Source organism: Hippopotamus amphibius, chromosome 3 (genome assembly GCF_030028045.1).
Source record: "Hippopotamus amphibius kiboko isolate mHipAmp2 chromosome 3, mHipAmp2.hap2, whole genome shotgun sequence".
NCBI lineage: Eukaryota > Metazoa > Chordata > Mammalia > Artiodactyla > Hippopotamidae > Hippopotamus > Hippopotamus amphibius.
In genome coordinates this window covers 136,695,683-136,719,108 of record NC_080188.1, presented here as the reverse complement: position 1 = coordinate 136,719,108, position 23,426 = coordinate 136,695,683, and the positions used below count along the sequence as shown (strand labels likewise).

The 23,426-nt window shown below is 44.8% G+C and overlaps 1 protein-coding gene across 1 annotated transcript in view; it reads left to right on the top strand.

Moving 5' to 3' along the window:
• The first annotated feature begins 925 nt into the window (after positions 1-925).
• Positions 926-23,426, top strand: part of LMX1A (LIM homeobox transcription factor 1 alpha) — a 152,640-nt gene continuing 130,139 nt past the window's right edge. The window contains exons 1-2 of the mRNA XM_057728868.1: positions 926-1,001; positions 3,191-3,377. Of these exons, the coding sequence (XP_057584851.1) occupies positions 926-1,001; positions 3,191-3,377 (263 nt within the window). The remainder of the gene's footprint in view (positions 1,002-3,190; positions 3,378-23,426) is intronic.

The following is a 23,426-nucleotide window of genomic DNA, read 5'->3' as shown; positions in this document are numbered from 1 at the left end:
TCCCCGGCGCGCCGGAGCTGGAGGCGGCCGCTCCGGCGGCAGCCTCGAGGGCCTGCGCGTCCCCCGGCCGCAGCTTCCCGCGGCGCTCGGCAACTTCATTCGGCTCCCGCCACCGGGCGCGGGCTCACCCATCAGGTAAGGAAGGCTGCCTGTTCCTAGGCTCCGGCCCGGGCGGGCGTGTTTCTGAAAGTTGATTTGAAATGCATCCAAGAGGGAGCAGGGCCAGCCGCGGCTCCTCCCCGAGGCGACTTCTTTGCTCCTGCAGACATTCCCGGCACCGGCCGACCGGCAGGAGGACCTCCCCGCGCGCCCCGCATGCCCGCTCCGCCGCGCCCCCAGCAGATCCCGGCGCCCTGAGTCCGCGAGCGGGCGGGACGCTCTCCGGGTCGCTTCCTCTGCCCCTCCTCGGCCGGGGCAGGTGAGGGACGCAACGCGGCGGGTCTGGGCGCGGGCTGTAGACCTCGTAGCTCCGCGTGCCTGGGCCCGGCCCCGCGAGGGAAAACACCCACCCTTTTTTTATCTTCATCTTACCCAGGTGGCTGGGTCCCCGCAGAGGCGTCCCTAGGGCCGCCACTAGTATAGGTTGGGGCGGAGTCGGACTCGGGATGGAAAACCTGGGCTGGGGGCCGGGTAGGGGGGTGGGGGGCAGGGGAAGGAGAGAGGCAGTTGGGGGGCGGAGGCCTAAGTACTTAACGCGTCGAGTGAAATCAGATCAGTCAGAGCAGTTCGCTGTGACTCGTTTCTCTCCTCCCACCCCACATTTCTCTTGGCTGGACACTACCCTCCCAGCTCATTCTAGTCACCCTGGACACTCCCTCCGTCCTTTCCCAAGAGTGTGGCGGCTGCGGGCGCCGCGTCCCAGAGGGCACAGAAGCCCAAAGCGTCGTTTCCTCTCCCCTACAGGTCCTCCCGGCCCGGCCCGAACATGCTGGACGGCCTGAAGATGGAGGAGAACTTCCAAAGCGCCATCGAGACGTCGGCCTCCTTCTCTTCGCTGCTTGGTGAGTATTCAGGACGTGCGCCCGGGGCGCACCGTCTTTCCGCCAGGCCCCAGCTCTGGAGCCCAGCTCGCTGGGACCCGGTCGGCAATAGGGGTGCTAGCGCCCCGCTTCATGCTCTCAATTGAGCCCACTCCCTGTCTAGCCGTCAGTCCCTGTGAGTCCTTCCTACCCTAAACCGACAAGCCACCCCAGGCCTCACGCATCGGGTACCGAACTCCCCAGAGCCGCAAGGGGCGGGCGAGCTTGCTCGCAGGCGTTTGAGTGGCAAGTGATTAAAAATACCCAGGGCTGGATTTTTAATCACAGAGCTGATCGACGTCTCATAAATGCCGCCTTCTTCTCCGAGGCTTAGGGACGAGCACACAAACCCGAGGCCCGGAGCACCCAAGTTCGAGGCGGCTTCTCGCCTCCACCCACACCAGCCCCAATCTCAGCCTCGAGCACCGCGGAGAGGCTTTTCCGGGCCGGTGGGCAGCGCAACGCGGGGATTAGCCCGCGCGGCGGGGCCCTCGCCTCGGCTTTAATTAACTGGAGCCGGATCTCGGGTCCGGCGGGTCGCCCTCCCTCCCGGGTCTCCCCAATCTCTTTGCAGCGACCACGGAGGAGCGGCGGGCCCAGGGCCTCGACCCACACGCGGGTCTAACCGAGCTGAGGCTAGGGATTCCCACTCCGCACCCCGCCCTCGATGCTCTTCAAGTTTGGTGAATGCGTGTTTTAATTTTTTTTAGCGGGAGGGATTTTCGTTTTGTCATTTAAACCTCTTGCCTCTTTCCCTAACTCGGAACCGCTAGAACGGGGTGAAGGCGGAGGAAGAGACAGTTCGGCTGGAGAAACTAGGCTGAGGAAGGAATCCCCCTCCTCCCCGCAACTCCCCAGATGAAACGAAATCGCGTGCACCGCGTTCCCCCCTTTCAACCGCCCTTTCGGAAACTTCCTAACTCCGTACAGCCGCCGAAGATCCAGGGGGTCAAAACTGGCCCAAACCTGGCGCTTGGCGCGCTCGAATTTATTGCGTTCAGCGGGCGTCGCGGTTCGCCCGGTGCGCCCTGCCCGGCCCATGTCCGCTCTCTGCGCTCGGGTCCTGGCCCTTGACGCCGAGACAGGGCGGAAAGAATAAGGAATATTTTATAGATCTCGCTGCTTCTAGCCCTCCCTGCCTGAACCCCAAAGTGACCGGTCTCCTAAGGGGAAAGAGACCGAATGTGTCAGGGAAACCGGGAAGGGGCAGGCCCTTTGGGACACCACGCGCAAAGGTATTGTTAACGGGGGACAAGGCCTTCTTTAAATAGCTGTGAAACATGCCGACAGAGCGACAAAGGTGGCTGAACATCCCATCACCCTAAAAAAAAAAGCCCCCGCCCCGCCCCCCTCCGCACCCACAGGCTAAAGGAACAAAACTGACGCAAGTGTAAGGGTTGGGATTTTTCGCGCAGAGTGAGTTGGGTTCGGTTTCGCCCTCACGCGTGGCTGCGGAGCTCGCCTGATTCCCAGAATCCTGCCGGACACTCCGCGGCGGCGTCTCCGAGTCCTGCTTCATTCCTCTATTTTTTTTTTCCTCTCCATTTTGACGCTTCTTAATTATGAAAAAACCCATCTGCAATTTGCGGGCCAGCCAGTAGTTTCGGGTTCATTGGTTTGAACAATACTACGTTTGCCTAGGGCGAGAATGGTACTTTTCTGCACGCACGGGACTTCGTAGAAAGGAAAGAAAATGCAAAGTTTTCCTTCAAAGAATAGAACAGAATTGCATGTTCGCAAAAGACAAAACCAAACAACAAAAAAGAAAATTGGTTTTACACAACTCACGATTTTAATAGTAGACAGAAGAAACAAGCATAGTGAGTTGATTTCATGATTACGTGATAAAGCTGGAAGCACAGATTTATTTGCAGGCTGATTTTACAGGATGTGCGCACGTTTTATAATTAAAGGCCACTTATTGATTTCCAGCCCCTCCCCTGGTAGAATTTAGACCTTCCCACATAGTTCCTGTTTATTGGAAACGCCGTTTGGTTTGATTTCGCTCTGCTCTCCAAATTTCGGCGTCGATATTTAGCAGGGGGCTTCCCAGGGTGGAGGGACGCGGGGATGATCCGTGGGTGTGGAGTGACCCGTAGCTGGTCGGGGCAGGGTTGGGCCGGGATGCTGGGCCGGCGCGGCTCACCGGCGGACGTCTGTTGCTGCTGTAGGCAGAGCGGTGAGCCCCAAGTCTGTCTGCGAGGGCTGTCAACGGGTCATCTCGGACAGGTTTCTGCTGCGGCTCAACGACAGCTTCTGGCATGAGCAGTGCGTGCAGTGTGCTTCTTGCAAAGAGCCCCTGGAGACCACCTGCTTCTACCGGGACAAGAAGCTTTACTGCAAGTATGACTACGAGAAGTAAGTGCCTGCGGCTCGGAGCGCGCCCCACACACTGCATCAGCGTGCGTGGGAGACTTTGTCCTTCTTTACTTCTGGAAGGAGCAAGATGCACCCGAGTGCCCAGATACGCAGGTGCCCATTCACCCCCATTCTGTAGGCTCCCCAGGGCGGTAGAGGACCGCGTCGGTGCGTGCAACCGCGGCCGAGCCCAGCAGAAGCGCAAGGGATGTCTCCCTCTGTGGTCTGCTCGCCTAGTTTCCCCTGACCTGGCCATTCCCCGAGGACACGCCTCTGTGGGTCCTCCCACCCTCATCAACCTTGTTCCTCCCCTCCCCGCTTCACTGGGGTGCCCTTGCCGGCTGCCAGTGGCCGACCTCTGCTCGTGGGTTCCCCTCCACCTTACCCATCTGTCTGCGCCACCCACGCGCTTATGATCAGAGCCGTGGCCGTCTCCATTCCACGGCTTGGGTCCCCTGTGCTCCCTCCTCGCTTCGCTTTGTCCACTGGGGTCCCTGACAGACTGGGCTCAGAAACACGGCTGCTGCCCCTCTGAGCTCGGCGGCAGCGCACGCTGCGTTTGCTTTTTCTCTCACTGTATCCTCCCCACCCTCTTCCCCGTTTTCTCGCAAACCCTCGGGCCACAGGGGCAGTTAGGCCCGGTCCTCCATCCTCCACCTCCTCCCTAATTCCAGTCTGGGTATGCGTTTCTGCCACGCCTCAGGTTCAGTTGCCTCCCGTCGACCTGAAAGTTTTGGTGTGTTTTGAGGAGAATTAGGAGACAGGTATTTAAGAAAGTGGATTATTTCGATTCTGGATCTCCATAATGTCTAAAGGCTGGAAGACGCTGGGGAGTGGGAGTTTGAAGGATTTCCTGGTTCCCGCCGGGCAGGCTCCGGGTTGCTTAGCAGAGCCAAGCAGGGGTAGGGTGGGGGTGCAGGACTGCTTTTCCTGGTCAAAATAGCTAAATAATAAGGGCACTGACTTCACAGAGCTGAGGAGGGAATTGAAGCAAAGAAAAGTGGCTGAAACGGAGGCCTCTGTTTTTGTACCCAAGGACTGGTATAAGTGACGGAGTGCCCTCGGGGCTTGCGCAGGAAAATTCTGCATTTGTCACTGGTGAATAAAAGGGACAGCACTAGATGAGGATAATTGAGGGAGGGTTAGTGTTTGTGAAAAGCAGTTCCTATGATGTTATTAAAACCACACCATGAAAGGAGGTGTGCAAGAGAAGTCTCAACATAACAAAAAGCTCTTGAGAGAGAACAGAAAATGTCTTCTTTTCTGATTTGCCTGGGCTCTGAGGTTGACTATACACTGACAAAGCAATCAGATCCAGTGACCACACACAAAATTTCTTTCTGCTGCTCACGCTCTTGTGCTATATTGTAAGCTTGAATTTTACCCCTCTGTGGACAGTACTAAGCATTTTGTTTTGTTTTGAAAAGATAACTTCTCAATTTCAGCACACACAAAAAATAGGTGTTTGATTTTGGATGAGTTGGGTAATACAGAAATATATAAAGAAGTGAAAATGCACCACCATTTCCCAAAATGGTAATTACGGTTTCACATTTTTTTAAAAAAAAGGAGATGTGGCTGTATGTGTTCTTGATTGTTTATTGCCCTAGTGCCTGAGTGAAAAGTGCAGTTTTTAGGTAATGAAGCTGATTTTGTGCACACAACTTCAAGTACCACCTTTGGATAAAGCTTCTGGCTGATTGCTCGTTTTTTTTTCTCTGTTGCTTTTCGTCTGAAGATTTTGGGATTGTGTAGACCCAATCTTTATCTTTGTGCTTATAGATTACTGAAATGTCCACATCCTTCAGGCACAACACTAGCAAATTCAAAAGTATGGGAGCTTAGGAAAGGATTTGGGTGGTGAATTTCTATTCTGTTTGTGAAAAAAAAAATCACGAATCAAAGAAGGCTTAAGGGTCAACACAGCTGTCTGGCCAGTCAAATCTTCTTTAAGGAAGTCAGGCTGTGTCAAGAGGAGAAGAAACAGTTGTTGTAAAGTACTTAACACAACAATGTCCCTTCCATTGCAGCCTCCCAGGTTTGGCGCGGTTTGGGCTTATTAGCCCACTAGGGTCAGTTCTCCCCGCACAAAGCTATTTCTGCAAAGGGAAAATTGCAGGGATCAACTTGCCAGCTGTTGGCCAGAACCAAGAAGATTTTACAGAGTAGTGTGAGCTACATTGTTTGGAGAGGTGTTGATGTTACAATGAGGGTTTTAATTTTGATTTTAACCTATATTTTGGAAACGCAGATGGCCAAAATGGAGTTGCTTATCTCTTTAGCTGACTTTCAGCACTTATCTGTGCCCAGAGCCTCCATTGTCTTTTTAAGATTAATTTTATTCCGGTTTTTCTCCTCTGTTCCCCATCCCAACCCCATTCTTCTTCCAACCAAGCAGGGCTTTCAATGTGTTTGATGATCTTAATGGCATTAGTCTGCATGATAGTTGCTATAAGAAAGGAAGGGGAGGCTTGTTTGTTTTAAAATTAGGCTTCAGACAAGTTCCTTCATTCAACAAGCTCTTGGAGCTTCTACTGGCAAGGCGCTGGGCTAGGTGAGGGGAGGATATTGAGAAAAAGTCTCGGAGCTTGCCTTCAGGAGGCTTATAGCCTAGCACTTTTTCCATCTATATTATCCTAACTAGTGAATATTTCTCGAAAACCTCTACTTAGATTGCAGGACTAAGTATTGAATACAGGCTGTCTGGAAAGGCCAGAAATTTATCCTCCAGGTGGATGCAATTCAATTTTAAATAATAATCATGAAACAGTCACAGAGAGCACATTTCCTCTTTAACAAATACATTTGTAAAAATATTTTTTGCTTTTCTTCTTTGGCGCTTTTTAAAAATTTGAGGTGCAGCCAAGGCAAGTGGAAAGGAAATTAAGATGGAAGTTTAAGTGATAGAACCATCAATGGTAAATTATGGAACAATTCATAGAAAATGAATATTCAGGCAGTGCCCTTGTCTCCAAAATTCATGGAGTTCAAATGCTATTTTTACACATCAAAATAAAGGAACTATAGCTAACTTGAAGTCTTTAATGAAGTTTGTAAACATATTAACAGAGTGGGTTTTTCATATTTATGTTAGCCATCTGTATGTGCATTTCTGGCTGTTGGGCACTTTTGCACTTGAATTATTAGCTGCCTATTCATGGTGTCAGACAGCCAGTTAAAGAGTGAAAATTCTACTCTATCAACTAGTTGTTATACCTTCTTGATGTCAAACACCGTATTTGTCTAATTTTAAAAAATTGAATTGACAGTGGCTTCTTAGACATACAGTGATTCATTTGAAGACTTCAGGGTATTTTGTTAAATATTTGTCTCATACACTATGACACTCTTAGGAATAATTTATCTTCTCAGCATCCAAAACAAATAAGCATTTAAGGCTGGAGTGTAGAAAACTGATTTATGAATGTCCAGAAATTAAGAACTGGAGGTGACCTTTATTGTTCGTGACGTGCTATCAAAGAAAAATAGCTAGTTCAGTGGAATGATACATGCACAGACTTGATGAAGGGGCATCATGTCACATAAAACATGAGGATGCTATAGGTGTCGGTGTGTAAATGTTGGACTCAACTGTCTTCAATGTTCCTGAAAGTTAGCAGGCAACCAAAGTATTTTCTAGCCTGGGGAGCTTCTCCTTACATAACTGCTGTTTGCTATTTAACTGAGTCCTCTAGGATCTGGTGAGTTTGGAGTTTTCCCTGAATTTTTTCCAAATAAATTGGAAACTGTAGTTGGACTTAAGTTGGAGACAGAAGAGGCTGCTGAATAACAGGAATGTGGTAATACAATAGATAATTAAGCCTTCTGGAAGGCATCCCACATTTAAATCAAGTTTATATTGTTTCTTTCATGTGCCTGGCGGCTCCGTGTGTCAGGCGGGGCCCTCTCCCCTCACATATGAAGTTTATCATTACCCCTTAGATTGTTCTGGACATCCTAGGAGCAGTGTGGGATAGTACTGCTGTCATCAGGGCTGCTCTTATAACATCATAACTTCCCACATGTCAACAAATCGTAGGCCTTGAGAAACCTTCTCTCAGAGGGCCGGTCCATGTTTTCTCTCCTTTCCTTTGGAGCAGACCAATTTTTCTGAAGCAAGGGACTCCAGTGAAGCAAAGTGCATAACTCTCTCGTGGAGCTTTCTCTGTATCTTTCTTTTGACCTGCTGATTGGCAGCCCCGGGGAGAAAATGGCTGAGGAAATGATCTCTATTAGGATCAGTAATGAACTAATACTGCATTTTATCAAGGTAATGTAGGATGTGTGTGTAGGGAAGAGAGTTAGTTTGGTTTTATTACTGTGACATTACTTGGAGATCAAAATTGGGCATCAGTTCCTCATAAAAGGAGCCCACAGATGAAATTACAGAGGCAATTGTTAGATTTTTACTCTGCTTTATCTTTTGTTGGCCCCACTCCTGGCATAATAAAATTTAGGAATATAAAAATCAAACACAGCTAGGTAATAAATTGATGTCTGCATTAAATTGCAGGGGGGCTTAGCTTGGGATATGCACTGTCCATCGGCTGTGGCTGTGTTTGTGCAGGCTGACTTATCTCTTTCTTTATGTGGAGGGTGATTGGAAACAGTCCTTGTTCAGAGGTGTTTTCTCTTTTTATATGTATTGGTCCCTAGGTAGGACTTTCTGAATGTCAGACTTAAAATGTTGAAATAAAATTAGAGAGCAGGAGTAGATATTAATGGTGTTCTGGGGATTAGATATGAACATTGCCTTTCAGAGTAGGCTTGTAGGATTCTTTTGATCCTTAACGTAAATGGAGCACATTAAAAAAAAAAACTTATTTATCCAATCCAGTTTCACATACTGTAGAGTTCTGGGATTTTGTCATCCACCCGGCTAAAGAGTTGCTTTTACTATTCAGATTTCATTGACAAGAGCTTTTCTGTTAGTTCATTGTTTGTCTTGCTTTTTAGTTTCATTTTTCTTATTTGTGACTTATTTGTGTGTGACCCAAAATACTGTTACTATTTTAGAGAGCCCTCTTTATTGTTGCTTTTTAATTCTGGGAAGTTTTTTTGGAGTTAATGGGCAGGTACTGTTTATCTAATGAGAACAATACCATTCATTAAATTATCAGCTAATTATTTTTTATGGTTAAAGAAGTTATTTGGGTCCTAGTATTCAGAAGTGAGAGAATAGACAAGGATTTAAAATACTCATTATATTGCCAGGAATTTATTAAAGCTTCTTAGAGTAAATTCATATACAAAATATCATTGTTGCATTACATCAAGTTTGAAAGAACCCATATTGAATCGCGTTAACTTGATTGTTAGGTATAGTTGTGCGATACTTGGGAAATGAACTATTGGGGGGAAGTGCAATCACGTCCACCACAGAAAGATTTAAAAACAATTTCTGCTTTAACTGTAAAATCTTAGCTTTACTTTAATGCTTTGCAATTTTTTTTTTTACATCTTCCTAACTTGGAAATTTAAATGCCCACATCTTCAGATGGCAGTTCTTAGTAAGCCACTTGCAGGGTGGGATAAGGAGGCTTGGGGGCTGTCTAGGGGGCAGAGTGCTTCTCCCTCCACCTCTGCACAGAAGCAGAAAGCGTCCTATATGGGAGAGCCCTGTCCTGTTTCCAGCAGGCCTGAGGCTTCCCCCTAGAAATGAATGCCCAGTATGTGTTTCTGAAAGTTTCTTAGCAATGTGTAGAATAGCACTGCCAGCAGCCTTTTCAGATTTGGTTTGGGGAAATTGGTAATTTTAGGAGCAAAATGTAGAAAAGGTTCTGGAGAAAAGAGGCCCTTTTCTCCTTTGTGCCTGTTTTCTGGAACCCACAGAGAAACTTGGTATGCCTCACGATTTACATTTTCTTCTGCGTCTCCTTGACGAGCGTGATGTGGGACGGTTTGGTCAATTTATCACAATTAGAATTAGTTATGTTATCATTGACCAATGTCAGCTGCAGCTTTGTGTCTCTTTGTCATATATTAAATGAAACCTAGCCAACTGTCTTGCTGAAATGAAGCGAACACCTTCCAAATGTCAAATTGTTATTTTAGTCAAGCACAATTATCTGTCTCTATATTTTTAACCAAGTGAAATTAATAAAATTGCTGTGGCCCTGGCATTAATTAGCAGGAGGATTAGAGCTATATCAGCTAAAAAGAAGGTGTAAACACTGTAATCTTGCTGCATGTTTGTTTTCACACTACTGAAAATAAATAAAATGAGACTTAGGATAGGGATTAAGTTTCCTTTGGCATTAGACAGCAGATGCAATTGGAATGCAGCAGAAACAGTGAAGTATTAGTGAAGACATTATTGAAGGAATAAGACCATGGCCCAACATTGGTTTCCTACCTTCTGGGCAGCCTTGGTCCCATTGCAAATAGCCCCATCTGGGTAGTTAAAAGAGGATTTTTAAAACCTACTTCCGTGCTGTACTTTTCAGTCGCGAACCAAGGCAACCAGATCATCTGTAGAGCTTGTCACCTGGCTGCCATGCTTGGATTAGCTAGAATTTAATGAAACCCTTGCCAGATTCCCCATTATTGCACCATAATGTCATAACAACTAAAAATACAAAATAGACTGTGCTTTTCCTAGTCCTTAACTGAAGTCACATGAAAGCGTTTGGTCTCTTCTAGCCTTTCAGGATTCCAGTTGGGGGATCCTATTTTTGGATAACAGTAAATATGTCTGGATTTTCTGACTCTCTAGGCCTCCGGTGGCTTTCCACCCTATTAGATTTGTATTTTGTCATCATTACCCTATAATGCACAAGCCCTGGTAGATATCTGGCCACTATGGATTGGACTACATTGTCTGACGGGCCAATTAAACTCTATAGAAAAAAATCCCTTTGACATCCAGCATTGCTGGGAATGGACCACATGCCGTATCTGATTTCACATCTAGCCCCATCCCATTCTGCCTCCCCCTCACTCCCCTATGTCCTGTGGAATTCTACTAACTTGACTCCTGCAAGCACACAATATTACTTAAACACCATCTTATCCACTGCCTCATTTTTCCCCCAGGCCGACCATAGACACTGTTAGTCCTTTCTAAATTTTTTTCACTTGGAGAAAACAAATTCATCTTTTAGATGCACAAAATAATGGTCCACTCAGTTGTGGAGCAGGGCTCAGCTACACTAGGTGGCAAGGGGTGTTACACTCAGGTTTGCACAATCCCATGACCACACTCTTTGGGTGACCAGTTAGGGGCCCCTGAACATCTTTCTCAGTGTGCCTGCCAGCTTTGTGGATGCTGGGTTATGTTTTCTGGTGGGTTGGAGAAGTGCCTGAGTCTGATGTTGTCATCAGTAAACCAGGACAAGGAGTTGTTTGATGAGAAGCCTGGCTAGCACTCTGAGAGCGGGTACTCACTCTCAACTTTTTTTTTGCTGCTTCTCTGGACATCACACTTCTCCAGCCTGGCAAGAACCATCCTTTATCTCTGGAGCACCAGGTTCTGCTGCTGCAGCGAGAAGGGATCTTTGGAGCAGCCTCCTCTCCTAGTTTCATCTGGCCCCTTCAGTTACACCGTAGTCACTCCTTGACTCACAATTCTCTTGCCTCCTCCCGATCAAGCCTCAGGAACCCTTAAAAGGATTTTTCAAAACAAAACAAAACAAAACACCCCCTCCTGAACTCCAGATTAGCCTCTTAAGCTCATTAAAGTTCCTTTAAATACCAAAATGTTGGGCTCCTGGGGACTATCCCCACAAACCATATTTTCATTCTTAACATTGCTGTCATTCAGTGTGCAGCAGATTAAGGCCAGCTCCCTCTGGGCCCAGAAACAGTCCCCTCTCTCTCTGCAGGAGGGTCCAAACATGTCTTTGTTTGAGTACTCAACAGCCCGAACCTGGGTGGAAGCTGATGCCAGCTTGGCCCGGGGCCCCCAGCTCCAGGGTGGAGAGGAGGTCGATGTTGTTGGGGACAGGATGGGGCCCAGAAAAGGGAATGGGCAGTGAGCGGACAAGGTGTGGCTTGTACAGTTTTCTGGAGCTTGGTCGTCATGGGGCCTCTCCCAGGCGCTGGGGAGAACCAGAGATGGGCGAGGTGTAAACGATTGTCTTTGCTCTAGAGAGTCAGCATGACTCTGGGATCCCTTTTGATTGGGACCCAACAGAAATATTGGAGCCCAGTTTTTGCTCAGCCGCCAGGCATTGCTGGCCATCACCAGCCAGAGGTGAATTTTTACAGCCACACCCGCCTTTTGCCTGATGTTCTCTCCTTTAGTTCAGCCTCTTTTCCAGAGGGCCCTCTTAATACCTCCCCCCCCCCAGTCATTTCAGGCTTCCTTCCTTAAAGCTGGCTCTTGGGGAGAGCTTTCTGGTTTTGACAGTGGAACAAATCCTTTTTAACATAACCATCGAGAGTTTCCTCCCCTGCTGCTGCCCCACCCCTTCTCCTCCTGCCCCTGCACACATTGTAGTAGGGATTCCTGTTGAGCAAGTGTTCCCCAGTTCGCATGCGCAGTGACGGCTGCTGTCTTCACAGGGATAAGGGCACAGCTTTTCAGAGACATAAACCATGTCATGGTCGTGCCTCGTTGGCAGTACCATGAAGTACACGTTGGAAATCCAAAGGGGAAGAACATCCCTGCCTGTCTTTGGCTAGAGTGTTGCTTGGCCTCTGCAACTATCCTTCGCCTGGGGCTTTGTGTACCTGGAAGCCTTGAGTTCAACTACAGAGTGGGTTTTCCAACCCTGTTTTCAGAATCTCAGCTTACCCTTGCCTCTTTGCGTGTCTTATGCTCTGAACCCATCTTGTGACCTTTTAATTTTCAAATTACAGTGTGTGCAGGCTAGAGCCTGCTCTCTGCTAGCTGTCAAACTGGGGAGGATATTATGAAATAATTCACAGTGGAATGTACATGATAATGTGATAGTCTCCCAAGGATACTTTTGAACTGGAGGGTGTTCAGTTAAAGGAATGACTATCTCATGGTAGAATTTTAGGTCCTAGAATGGGATCAGTAAAGGAGATAATTTTGGGCAGAATGCAAGTATCACTTTGTAGGGTGCTTCCCTGTTCGTCCGTATGTGAGGCCAGCCATGATTCCACACCCACTCCTTTTCTTCTGGCTTTTATTTTCTTTGTGTTCTGTTATTGTTTGGGTTCTTCTGTTTTAAAAGTCTGTGTCCACAGATGCAAGGGGTTGGACAGGTGGATATGAATGGTCTGGGCACTCCACAGCTCTTTCCATTACTGGAAACATAATTTGAAACACACGTTTTACTGTCAAGAGATATCCAAGCCATAATTTCCTCATCTATACAAAGGAATAGAATAATAACCTCATAAGGTTATTGTGAGAATTAAATAAGATAATGAACTTGAAAAGCATTTTGGTGAAATGAGGAGAACTGTACAGGTTTGGGTATTATTATTGTTGGTTTTTTAATATGAGTGAAAAAATACATATTCTTAGGAGCTGCGTACAGTAACTCTACACAGTCTAGTGGTTAAGAGCATAAACTCTGGAGCCACCGTGTCTGGGACCAAATCCTTGCTCTGCTGCTCAGTAGCTGTGTTACCTTGGGTGAAGGTCATGCTTTCTCTGTGCCTGTTTCCTCTCTCTAAAATGGGGATAAGAACAGTACCAACCTCACAAACTTCCGGTTATAACATAAATAAATACTAGGGATGCAATGCATAATATGATAAATGTCATTAACATTGCTGTGTATTATATATGAACACTATTGAGAGAGTAAATCCTAAGAGTTCTTGTCACAAGGAAACATACTTTTTTCCTATTTAAAAAAATCTTGTATCTATATGAAGTGATGAATATTCACTAAACTTATTGTGGTAACTGTTTCATGATGTATGTAAGTCAAGGCATGTTGTAGACCTTAAACTTATACCGTGCTATATGTTAATTACATCTCAATAAAACTGGAATAAAAAAAATTGTGCCAACCTCATAGGGTCATTTTGGGTTAATATTTATGAAGCATGCAGATCAATGATTGGCTCATAGAAAATGCCATAAAAGGATGTGTTGAAAAAACAAAGTATCTTTTTCAATTTTCAAAGAGCCTCCACAGACATTATCTTTATTGGACCTTACAACAATTTAAAAAGTTAGATAAGGAGAGGTTTTTTTTTCCCCTCCTGCATTTTGTAGCTGAGGAAACTGACGTTCAGAGAGGTTAAGATCTTGCCCAAGGTCATGCTGTTGGTAAAGAGAGAAGCTGGGATGCTATCTGCAGCCTCTAACTCCTGGTCCAATGGCCTTTCCACTAAATCACACCATCTGCTCCTTGAATTCTGGTGTTCACACCCCAGTGAGATCACGATTCTCAGTTTGTCCTATTGAACGAGCTCTTGGAAAACAAGTCCCCACCTGCTAGATACTTGAGCTTTCCGGCAGCCTTCTGACGGTCAGCTGTTTATATATTCTGTGGTTTTAAAGGAAGTTTTTTGGATTTGGGGAATGCCTCTGTGTGTGTGTGTGTGTGTGTGTGTGTGTGTGTGTGTGAGTGCTGCTAGTATATACTCATCACTCCTGTTTATCAAACTCCTCCATAAGCGCAGAGCCATCCTGCCCATCCTTCCCATCCCATCCCATCTGCATCGGTCTACAGGGTCCCACCAGCATTCTTCCACACCAGAAGAACGGCACAAAGGGAGCACGCGTCCATTTGCCTCCTCTCCAGATCCCAGAGTTTGCTATTGGTGACTTTTGTTCTGGGAGCCTGTCTGCACATTTGGCAGCAGAACTGTTAACTATCAGATCTGGAGCCTTCCAGACATACTTCCATTGGGACTAGCCAGCAGCTGTCCATCCATTCCTCGGATAACCCCTTTCCAAGTTTTCTTCTGAACCGTGCTGCATTTTCAAAGAAGCCCCAGCCTCAGCTAGGAAAGATCCCACTGTGCCCCGTGTGAGGCTGATTTCCAGAACTATTCACTCCCTCTTGTTTATTAGTTGGCCTGGCTGGATCGAAAAAGGGGTATTGGGAATCTTGGGTTTTGGGGAAATTAAGTATTCCTGTATTGTATTATTTCTCTCACCACTGCTGACACTTGGTTCTCCTAAAAGTAGTTCCAGTCAATTTTAGAGAGATGAAATGTACGGCTGAATTTAATCTCTGTAAACTGGCGTTTAATGAAACTAGAGATTTCAGGTAATGCACCGGCAATTGGAATGCACTTTACCTAGTTGTATGTGGATTTCTCAAATTTAGAATTAAGTGGAATCTTATAAACAGTCGGTTCATTAATTAAATTACTCATTCATTCCTTTAATCATCGAACAGACTTATTAAATTCCTGTATGTGCCAGACATGTGAAAATGAATAAAACAAAGCACTGATGTATTAACAACCTAGCAGAGGCTGCTCAGAGGCATAAATCAAACAGAGGCTTGAAAGAAGAGTAAACTTGTTTTAAGAGAGGCATGGCCAGTGGGACTGAGTACCAGCTTATCTAAACCCCTTGGTTCCCTGTTGCTGTGTGTTAGTCAGTCTTTACAGTGCGTATCATAATTTAAAATACATGTTTATTTGTTGGTTTACTACCTACCTGTCTGTGTCACAAGATCAGAAGCTTAATGAGGGTAGGGACCTTCCTCTTTTTGTTTCATTTCGTTTCTTAACTCCTGTATCTCCAGCATCTTGCATGGTTCTTGACAAATAACAGGCTTTAGACATGTTGGCTGAATGGATAAATGAATCAATGGATGACTTGCTTGGGGTTGTTGAAAAAGCTTCATGGAAGAGGTGATATGTTACTTGGCTCTTGGAGTGTGAATGGGAATGTGAACCATTCAGGTGGAGATGTCTAGGAGGCAGTTGTAACAGAAGATCTAGAAACTAGCCTGGACAAGAAGCTTTAGGATATATTATCATATACATGTGAGAAGTGCCCAAGGGAATACTACATAGAGTGAGAAGAGGCCCAAGGGTGTGGCGTTGGGGAGCCCTGGGACAGGCCATGATGAAATGGCACGGACAAAGGAGAGAACACCAGGGTGTGTGGGCTTCTGGAGGACAAGGCAGAGGTGGGGAATTTTAAAAAGCAGGGCCACTTGTTTGCTCTTGGAATCAGCAATTAGTCAGTGGTAACCTTATCAACAGTGGCTTTGTCAGAAGCTTGGAGGGACCAGACAGCATTTTAATGGATTTTACAATAAAAAGAAAGAAGAAATAGAGGGAGTTATATGGCCAACTCTTTTGGGGAGATGGATAGTGGAAGAAAGATGGGAGGAAAAACAGTACCTGGGGTAGAGGTAGAATGAAGGGAGGTTGTTTCAGAATGCGGCAGTTTTGAGGCTATATGATGGCCAAGGTGAGCTTTGCCAGGAAAGGGAGGGGGTTGAGGAACTAGGAGACAGAGGGGCCTCCAGTTGGTAGAGGAGAAGCTCGGGGAAGGGTCAGGGATACATGTCGGGCACACATTGTATCCCTGCTTTGGTCTTTGCCAACCACTCACTCCCTTTGTTCTTTTGTGCGTTTCTCTCTGGCTTAGCCAGAACTGATCACCACAGAACAGGGGCCAGCAGAAGGTGGGGACATCTCCCATCACTCCTCAGGGTCTCTTGTAAGGTGGCCACTGCAGCTTCCCACACAGCTTCTTTTCCGAGGTCCCCCTGGGTCATAGACGGAGGGGTAGTGGCAGAGTGGGGCTCCAGCTCGAGTCCTTCTTGACGTACCGGTTGTCTTACTGTGAACCTTACCCATCATCTTCCTGTTTCTCTTCCTCATCTGTGTAGACCTCTCTTTGGTTACAGCGTGGTCCAAGAGGACACTGTGTGGCTGATTCTGCAGGACAGGTGCGTACGTTTCCCCAGGCCAGGAACTAGTCAGTTGTGCTTGGCAACGAGACCATCTACACGCCTCTCCATTCGAGGGCTTTTGCTTCTCATGATTCTCAGGAGAACGTTGAAGAGAAGGGAGTCCAGGATGGGGGCACCATCCTCCTTGTTGACCAGACCATGGTGGCCTGGTCTCTTAACCCTCTATCACTCTGTTTTACAGTCTTATCCACATGCTTCGTTCATGTGTTTACATTCCCAGACTGGAGGCTAGAGTGACCTATAGTGCATTACAGTGGCTTTTCAGAATCCTTGAGCTTCAGGAATTCCTTGCCTCTGCTTGGTCTGGTTGGGCCTGGGTGAATCCTTTAACCTCTTTGAGATTCTCCCATTAACCTCAGCGCCTTTACCTCGGACTCTCTGAGGTGTGGAGCCTGCTCACAAACTGCCTGATGTGTGCAGCGGGGAGCGGGAATGTTTCTGATAAGGAGTGGGAGCGGTGTGTGGCGGGGTGGGAACCCTTCCTTGGTCTAGGACTGTCGTATCTGTGTGACCCTAGGAGAGAAAGGGTGACAGGGTCATAAGGGGCCAGACCTCTTAACTTAGAAGGGACTTAAACTAAAATTGGTGCTGTTCAAGGAAGCTGAGTATTTTCCAAAGGCTCTGCCTCTGTGGCTGGTAAATTCAGTGGAAACTATATCAGTGATAGATAATTTGATATCACAGACACCCAACTGATTCATGGGACGAATTTTTCTACTCATCAACTGGTTTTAAGAACTTAGTTTAGGCTGAGCGCAGTAGCTAGAAGGGGGAACTGGGTGGAGAACTGTAATACAAATTGCAATACTCCATGAGGTATTATTTTCAGTTTCCCTGTTGACAGTGAAAGGGCAAGGGCCAAAAGGAATGTACACTTTTAAATGGCAGTATGGACCCAGTGGGATTGTTGGAAAGCAATTAGTAGCCAAACCTAGTTAATATCAGCTCAGGTAAATGCTCTCCATCACTGGCCCCTTTCCCCCGACTCAATTATTAAAGGATTAAAGGACTTCCCCAATGAACTTCTTTAAAAATTTAATGATGTACGGTATTGCAGAGGTTGAACTGTTACGATGAGGTGATTTGAGCTTCACCCTGACATTGCTGTTCAATCGGAGAGAAAAGAAGATTCTGAAGCTCATATTACCTGTAATGTGGTAAGATGCACCATCAATAAAGTCACATGCCGTGGAATCCAGGGAACTCATATTCCTGACTTTTTACCATATTGAGCTAATTCTGGGGACAGGATGGAGGGAGAATATGTCCTGCCGGTGGCCCTCCAATCGTTTGTGGCTTTTGTCCAGAGAGCACTTATACAGCTCATTCACTTTGGTGTACCTCATAAGCTGGTACAAGAGTGTAAAGCAATTATATTCCAATAAAGAGCTTAAAAAAAATTGAATAGTGTTTTTAGGAGAAGCTAATGGAGAGATTTGTACCCAGGGCCTTGGTTTAATGTTGTAATTGTGCCTAAGGAGGTCAGTCGGTCTTCAGTGGCCACCTGTAGCCTTCTTGAACATGCAACGTGTGCTGTGAGTTGTTCTTTTTTGGGGTAGTAACACAAACACACATAGACCATATTCTGCCCCTTTGTGTAACTGAGAATGTACATAAGTGGGATCATTGGGCAAGGTCAGAGGTGTAACCTGTGGCCAGATAACTGAATCAGTGTCTCTTGGTTTCCATGGAGACCCAACCCCGATCTTCAGACTCACCAGCACCAAGGGATAAGTAAATGAGCTAATCAGCCACAACCAAGCTTAAAATGCGAGGGCATCAGTACACAGTGAGTGACGTGCATACGCAGGTCTGTAATGGGGAGTGCAGCTGGGGGTGAGGATGGCGTGGCACAGTGGCTGACATTTCCCCGATTGGTGGCTTCTGTCTTACCTGCCACGTCTCCGTGTACCTCACTGACAGCCTAACTGATGGCTCATTCAGCATTTAGGAGTCCTGTATTTCAAGGGTCATTTCGAATTTTAAAACCTTATTTGGAAAGATGCAGATGTATAGAATGGACTTGAGGACACGGTGGGGGGCGGGACAAAGGGGAAGTGGGGATGAAGCCAGAGGGTAGCATTGACATATAACACACTACCAAATGTAAAATAGATAGCTAGTGGGAAGCTGCTGCATAACACAGGGAGATCAACTCGATGATGGGTGATAACTTAGAGGGCTGGGATAGCGAGGTTGGGAGGGAGTCTTGGGAAGGAGGGGATATGGAGATATATGTATAAATATAGCTGATTCACTTTGTTGTACAGCAGAAACTGGCACAACAGTGTAAAGCAATTATATTCCAATAAAGAGATTTAAAAAAAACCACCCTATTTAGTACTGAGTATCCTGAATTTTTTCAAACCCATTTCTTACTTGGCTTTTTAAAAGTGGGAGTTCAGACTATTATTATTTTTCATGTATAGTCAGTTTTCAGCTTTCCCTTCTAAAAGGTGACCCCAACTTGACTCAGTTTCTTTTCTCTTTGATTTGAATTCACTGTTTAATTAAGGATATTGATATATTCAGGGTAAGATTTCAGATGGTGGCCCTAACCCTGAGTTCTGGCCAGCCTGAAAGTAAATTTTAACTCCTTCATTTACTTTACGTATTCAGCTCATATTTGCTGAGCACCTGCTATGTGCATTGTTATAGGCACTTACGGTAGAACAGAGGACTCCTGAGTTTACAGCGCTTACCTTCTAGAGGGGAAGAAAGACAATACGCAGACAAATAAAACATGTCTTCCCCCAGATCTCGCTAAGGTTGACCCCTCCTTCATGTGTTTACTCAAATATCCAGCTATTTAATATTGCAACCCACCCTGACAGATGCCATTCTCCCATGACTTCTATATAGTTCCCTTTTCCAGCTGCTAATCGCCTTCTAGAATACGCTGTCATTTACTTCTTTATTATGTGAATATATTGTCCCCCCCCATTAGAATGTGAGCCCCATGAGAACAGAGACACAGATCATGCCCCGTTTGATAAAACACTTTGCTTTTCTGTGCTCCTCAGAGATTGCGTTTTTTACAAATCGAAGGTTTGTGGCATTGAGCAAGTCTATCCGTGCCGTTTTCCCCATAGCGTTTGCTTGCTTTACATCTCTGTGTAACATTTTGGTAATTCTCACAATATTTCAAACTTTTCTGCTGTTAGATTTTTTTATGGTGATCTGTAATCAGTGATCTTTGATGTTACTTTTGCAAAAAGATTACAACTCACTGAAGGCTCAGATGATGTTAGTCTTTTCAGCAATAAAGTATTTTTAAATTAAGGTATGTACATTTTTTAGACATAATGCTATTGCACACTTAATAGACTATAGTATAGTGTATATGTAACTGTATATGTACTGGGAAACCAAGAAATTCATGTGACTCACTCTGTTGAGATATTAGCTTTATTGTGGTGGTCTCGAACTGAACCTGCAATCTCTCTGAGATCTGCCTGTATTTGTTTTGTTCACTGATGAGAGCCTGGAACAGAGTTTTGTTTACTAGTCTGATGCTTGGAAGGTAATAGGTACCCAGTGATCCTTGTGGAAGACTTGGGGTAATTGATTCATCAGTAAAGCTATCTTAGAGCGGTGGTGAACACAAGTGAAGACAAGAGGGTGATTCCAAGGTATTCCACCTGAGCTGAGCACCTCTGCTGCGATGGCCAAGACGTGAGGAGAGTGGGGGAGAGGCAGCAGAGGAGGCGGCGAGACTTTTCTTGGGTGTAGACAAGATGACATGTCTGCTTCTTAGCTCCATTATTTTGTTCCTTAAAAACTTACATAGAAGCCAAAAATGAGGGGGAAATGTAAAGGGGGTAAGTGAGTGAAAAACCCAGCAGTGTTGATATTTGGAAACTCTGTTTGAAATAGAGGTTTTTAAACCTGGGTTTTGCGTCAGGATATACACGAATCCCTTGCCTTGTTTTCCCAGAAGAGTGTGTGTGTGTGTGTGTGTGTGTGTGTGTTTCTGAGGGAGAGGGTCCATAGATTTTTATCAGATTCTGGAATCTGCTTGTGAGCCCCAAATGGTTAGGTGTTAGTGATCTGGAAGAAAAGGAAAGTAGTAGGCACATTCTCCCATGGGGACTGTAACATCTTAAGAATGGGTGGCAGAAAGACCCCCTGCTCCCCCCATCCCCCTACCTCACGTGAACAAGGGTTCAAATCCCAGCTCTGTTACTTGGCAAATTAACCTCCGAGGAATCTTCCTCCTTACTGCTAAAAGGCAGGAACTATCTCTTTACATATGTTATAGGGATTAAAAATTACGCGTGTTTATACAGCATCTAGCAAAGATCCTCACTAGATGCAGCTAATTATACTAATAACTTACTCACTAATGTTCAGCACTGCCAGCCAGTTGTAGACTATGCCCGTATGGGCACGTTTATTCCCATACCAGTGGTTTGTTTCTTTCATTACTTTTAAACCTCAGCATTACTTTTCTAAGAATTCTCAGTGGATATACCTAATTTTTTAAAGGATATAAAGGCAGACAGATTGCCTTGTGAAGTAAAAACACACATCAGATTCCAGAAAGAAAAATCAAGAGCAAGAAATACTTAGTTTGAGAAAAGGGGCTTTAAAACAGACAAAATCGACTTACCCTTGTTGGTTTATATTAACTGACTGATAAACTTAAGCTGTAGGCATCCAGTATTCGTGTTAACATTAATCCTAAACTGAAAGGTAATTAGCAAATTTGTTAAGTAGGCTTCTGTTTACTTTTCTTTGCCAACAATTGTGATCATTTGTTGGCAACTGAAGGTTGAACTGAGTTCTGCTGACTTGATTATAGCTGTCAGGAGGAAATAATGCATTTGAATTTCACAAACCTGTGAACTTTCCAGGATTTGTATGATATTTAGCAGAGGCTCAGTCTCTCTCAGAAGGTATCCATAATGACAAGACTTATCAAGTGATTGACCATCCTTTTTAAAGAAGGCCACGGAATAGACCTTAATTAATCAGTTTGCTAATGTAATTTTGTGAATGGGCGTATACTCCAATTTGCAAACGTATCTATGGCACTAATTAATTTATACATATTTTGTGTATTTTAGCTTTTTATGAGAGAGTTCAAAATCTTTGTATTGTATTTTAAAAGTTCCATATGGTTTCTCTCAACCCTTCTAATATTTACGTGGAATCTACCATGCAAAACTAATGATGCTGGACACTGAGAGCCTGAAAGAGAAAAGCCTAGAGAGTCTGTGAAAACAGACACTGGATCATGTGATCATCACCACAATCTCATTTGAGACAAGGAAATTGAGGCTCAAAGAGGCTAAGTGATGGTCCCAGTGTTGCGCGGGTTCTCAGCTGTGTAGACAGGAATCAGGCTCAGGCTTTCGAATGGCAAGCCCAGTGCTCTTTGCCCTGTGTCACAGCTGCTTTGTCTGTGTGGCAAAGCCCTGGAGGTGCTGCCTATTCTAATCACCAGGCTGTGTGGAAAGGTCATGCCAATTTCTTCCATGAACGTTTAAAGTCAAGCAGTTCTAGGACAGTTCTGTTGCTGAGCAGATAGATTTAAGTCGCTCTCCGAGAATAAGTGAAGTGATTTTAATGGACACAATAACGCAAAAACTCCATCTGATTATCTGACACAATGACCATTGATGGAGAAATGAAATCAGCCATGAAAGAATAAAGATGGAGATGTAAAGAATGGACTTGAGGACACGGGGTGGGTGGGTGGGTGGGGCAAAGGGGAAGCTGGGACGAAGTGAGAGAGTAGCATTGATATATATGCACTACCAAATGTAAAATAGATAGCTAGTGGGAAGTTGCGGCATAATGTAGGGAGATCAACTTGATGATAGGTGATGACTTAGAGGGCTGGGATAGGGAGGGGGTAGGGAGTCGCGGGAGGGAGGGCATATGGGGATATATGTATAAATACAGCTGATTCACTTTGGTGTACAGAAAAAACTGGCACAACAGTGTAAAGCAATTATATTCCAATAAAGAGCTTAAAAAAATCAGCAATGATGCTGTGTTAACTTGGAAAATTGTCTTTTCCATCATTTCTTCTGGGTTTGGGTACACATATAAATTTCACCATTATGTATCCTGAATGTAAAAAAAATTATATATTATATATGTACTTATGTATATATGCATATATATTTATACATGTGGATCATTGTATTTTAGAGATGGAAAGTACTTCATAGGTCATGGATAGTACAGTAGTTAAAAACAGAAGATTCCCAACAGATTTTCTGATTTCTCATCTTTATTTTTAAAAATACCACTCTTAGGGACAGTATATAGCTGTCTTACTTTTTTATTCAGTCTAACCTCTTTCTTTTGATAGAAGTGTCTAGTCCACTAGCATTTAATGTAATTATTGATATAGTTGGCTTTCAGTCTACCATTTTTCTATTATTATTATTTGCTTTCTATTTATGCTTTTTTTGTTGTTCTCCATTTCTCCTTTCATGCTTTCTTTTTGGTTCATGGAATGTATAGGTTTTTAGAATTTCACTTTAATTTACTTATTGGCTTTTTAATTACACCTCCTTAGATGATGATTAACTTTTTCTTGGTGGTTGCTCCCAGGATTGCCGGATACATGCTTAACTCTTCACAATGTACTTAGAGTTAATATGGTACCACTGCACCTAACATGTGAGAACCTTGGAACTGCTGTGTACATCTCTTTACACTTTTCCCCTGTTCTTTTTTGCTATGGCTGTCAGTCTTTTTTTTTTTTTTTCCTTCTGTTTGTCAGATTGGATGATTTCTATTTACCTATGTTTAAGTTCATTAACACTTTGTCATCTCCAATTTCAGATAGTACACTTAGTTCTAGAGCTGCTCTGCCCAGTACAGTAGCCACTAGCAACATGTGGCTATTTAAATCTAAATTCATTAAAATTAAATAAAATTTAAAATTTAGTTATTCTGTTGCAGTAGCCACATTGTAAACACTCAATGGCCATATGTAGCTAGTGACACACTGTTTTGGACAGCAAAGATATGAAACATTTCTATCATTATAGAAAGTTGTATTGGACAGAGCTGTTACAGAATCTCCATTTGATTCTTTTTTATAGTTGGAATTTCTGTGATATTAGTTCCTATCTTTTCATTCTCTTTGAGTATATTTTTCTTTATGTCCTTGAGCATAGTTATAATAGATGCTTTAAAATCCCTGCGAGCTAATTCTAACATCTGGATCATTTTGGGGGTGTTCTCTATTGATTTTCTTTTTTCTCGAGTA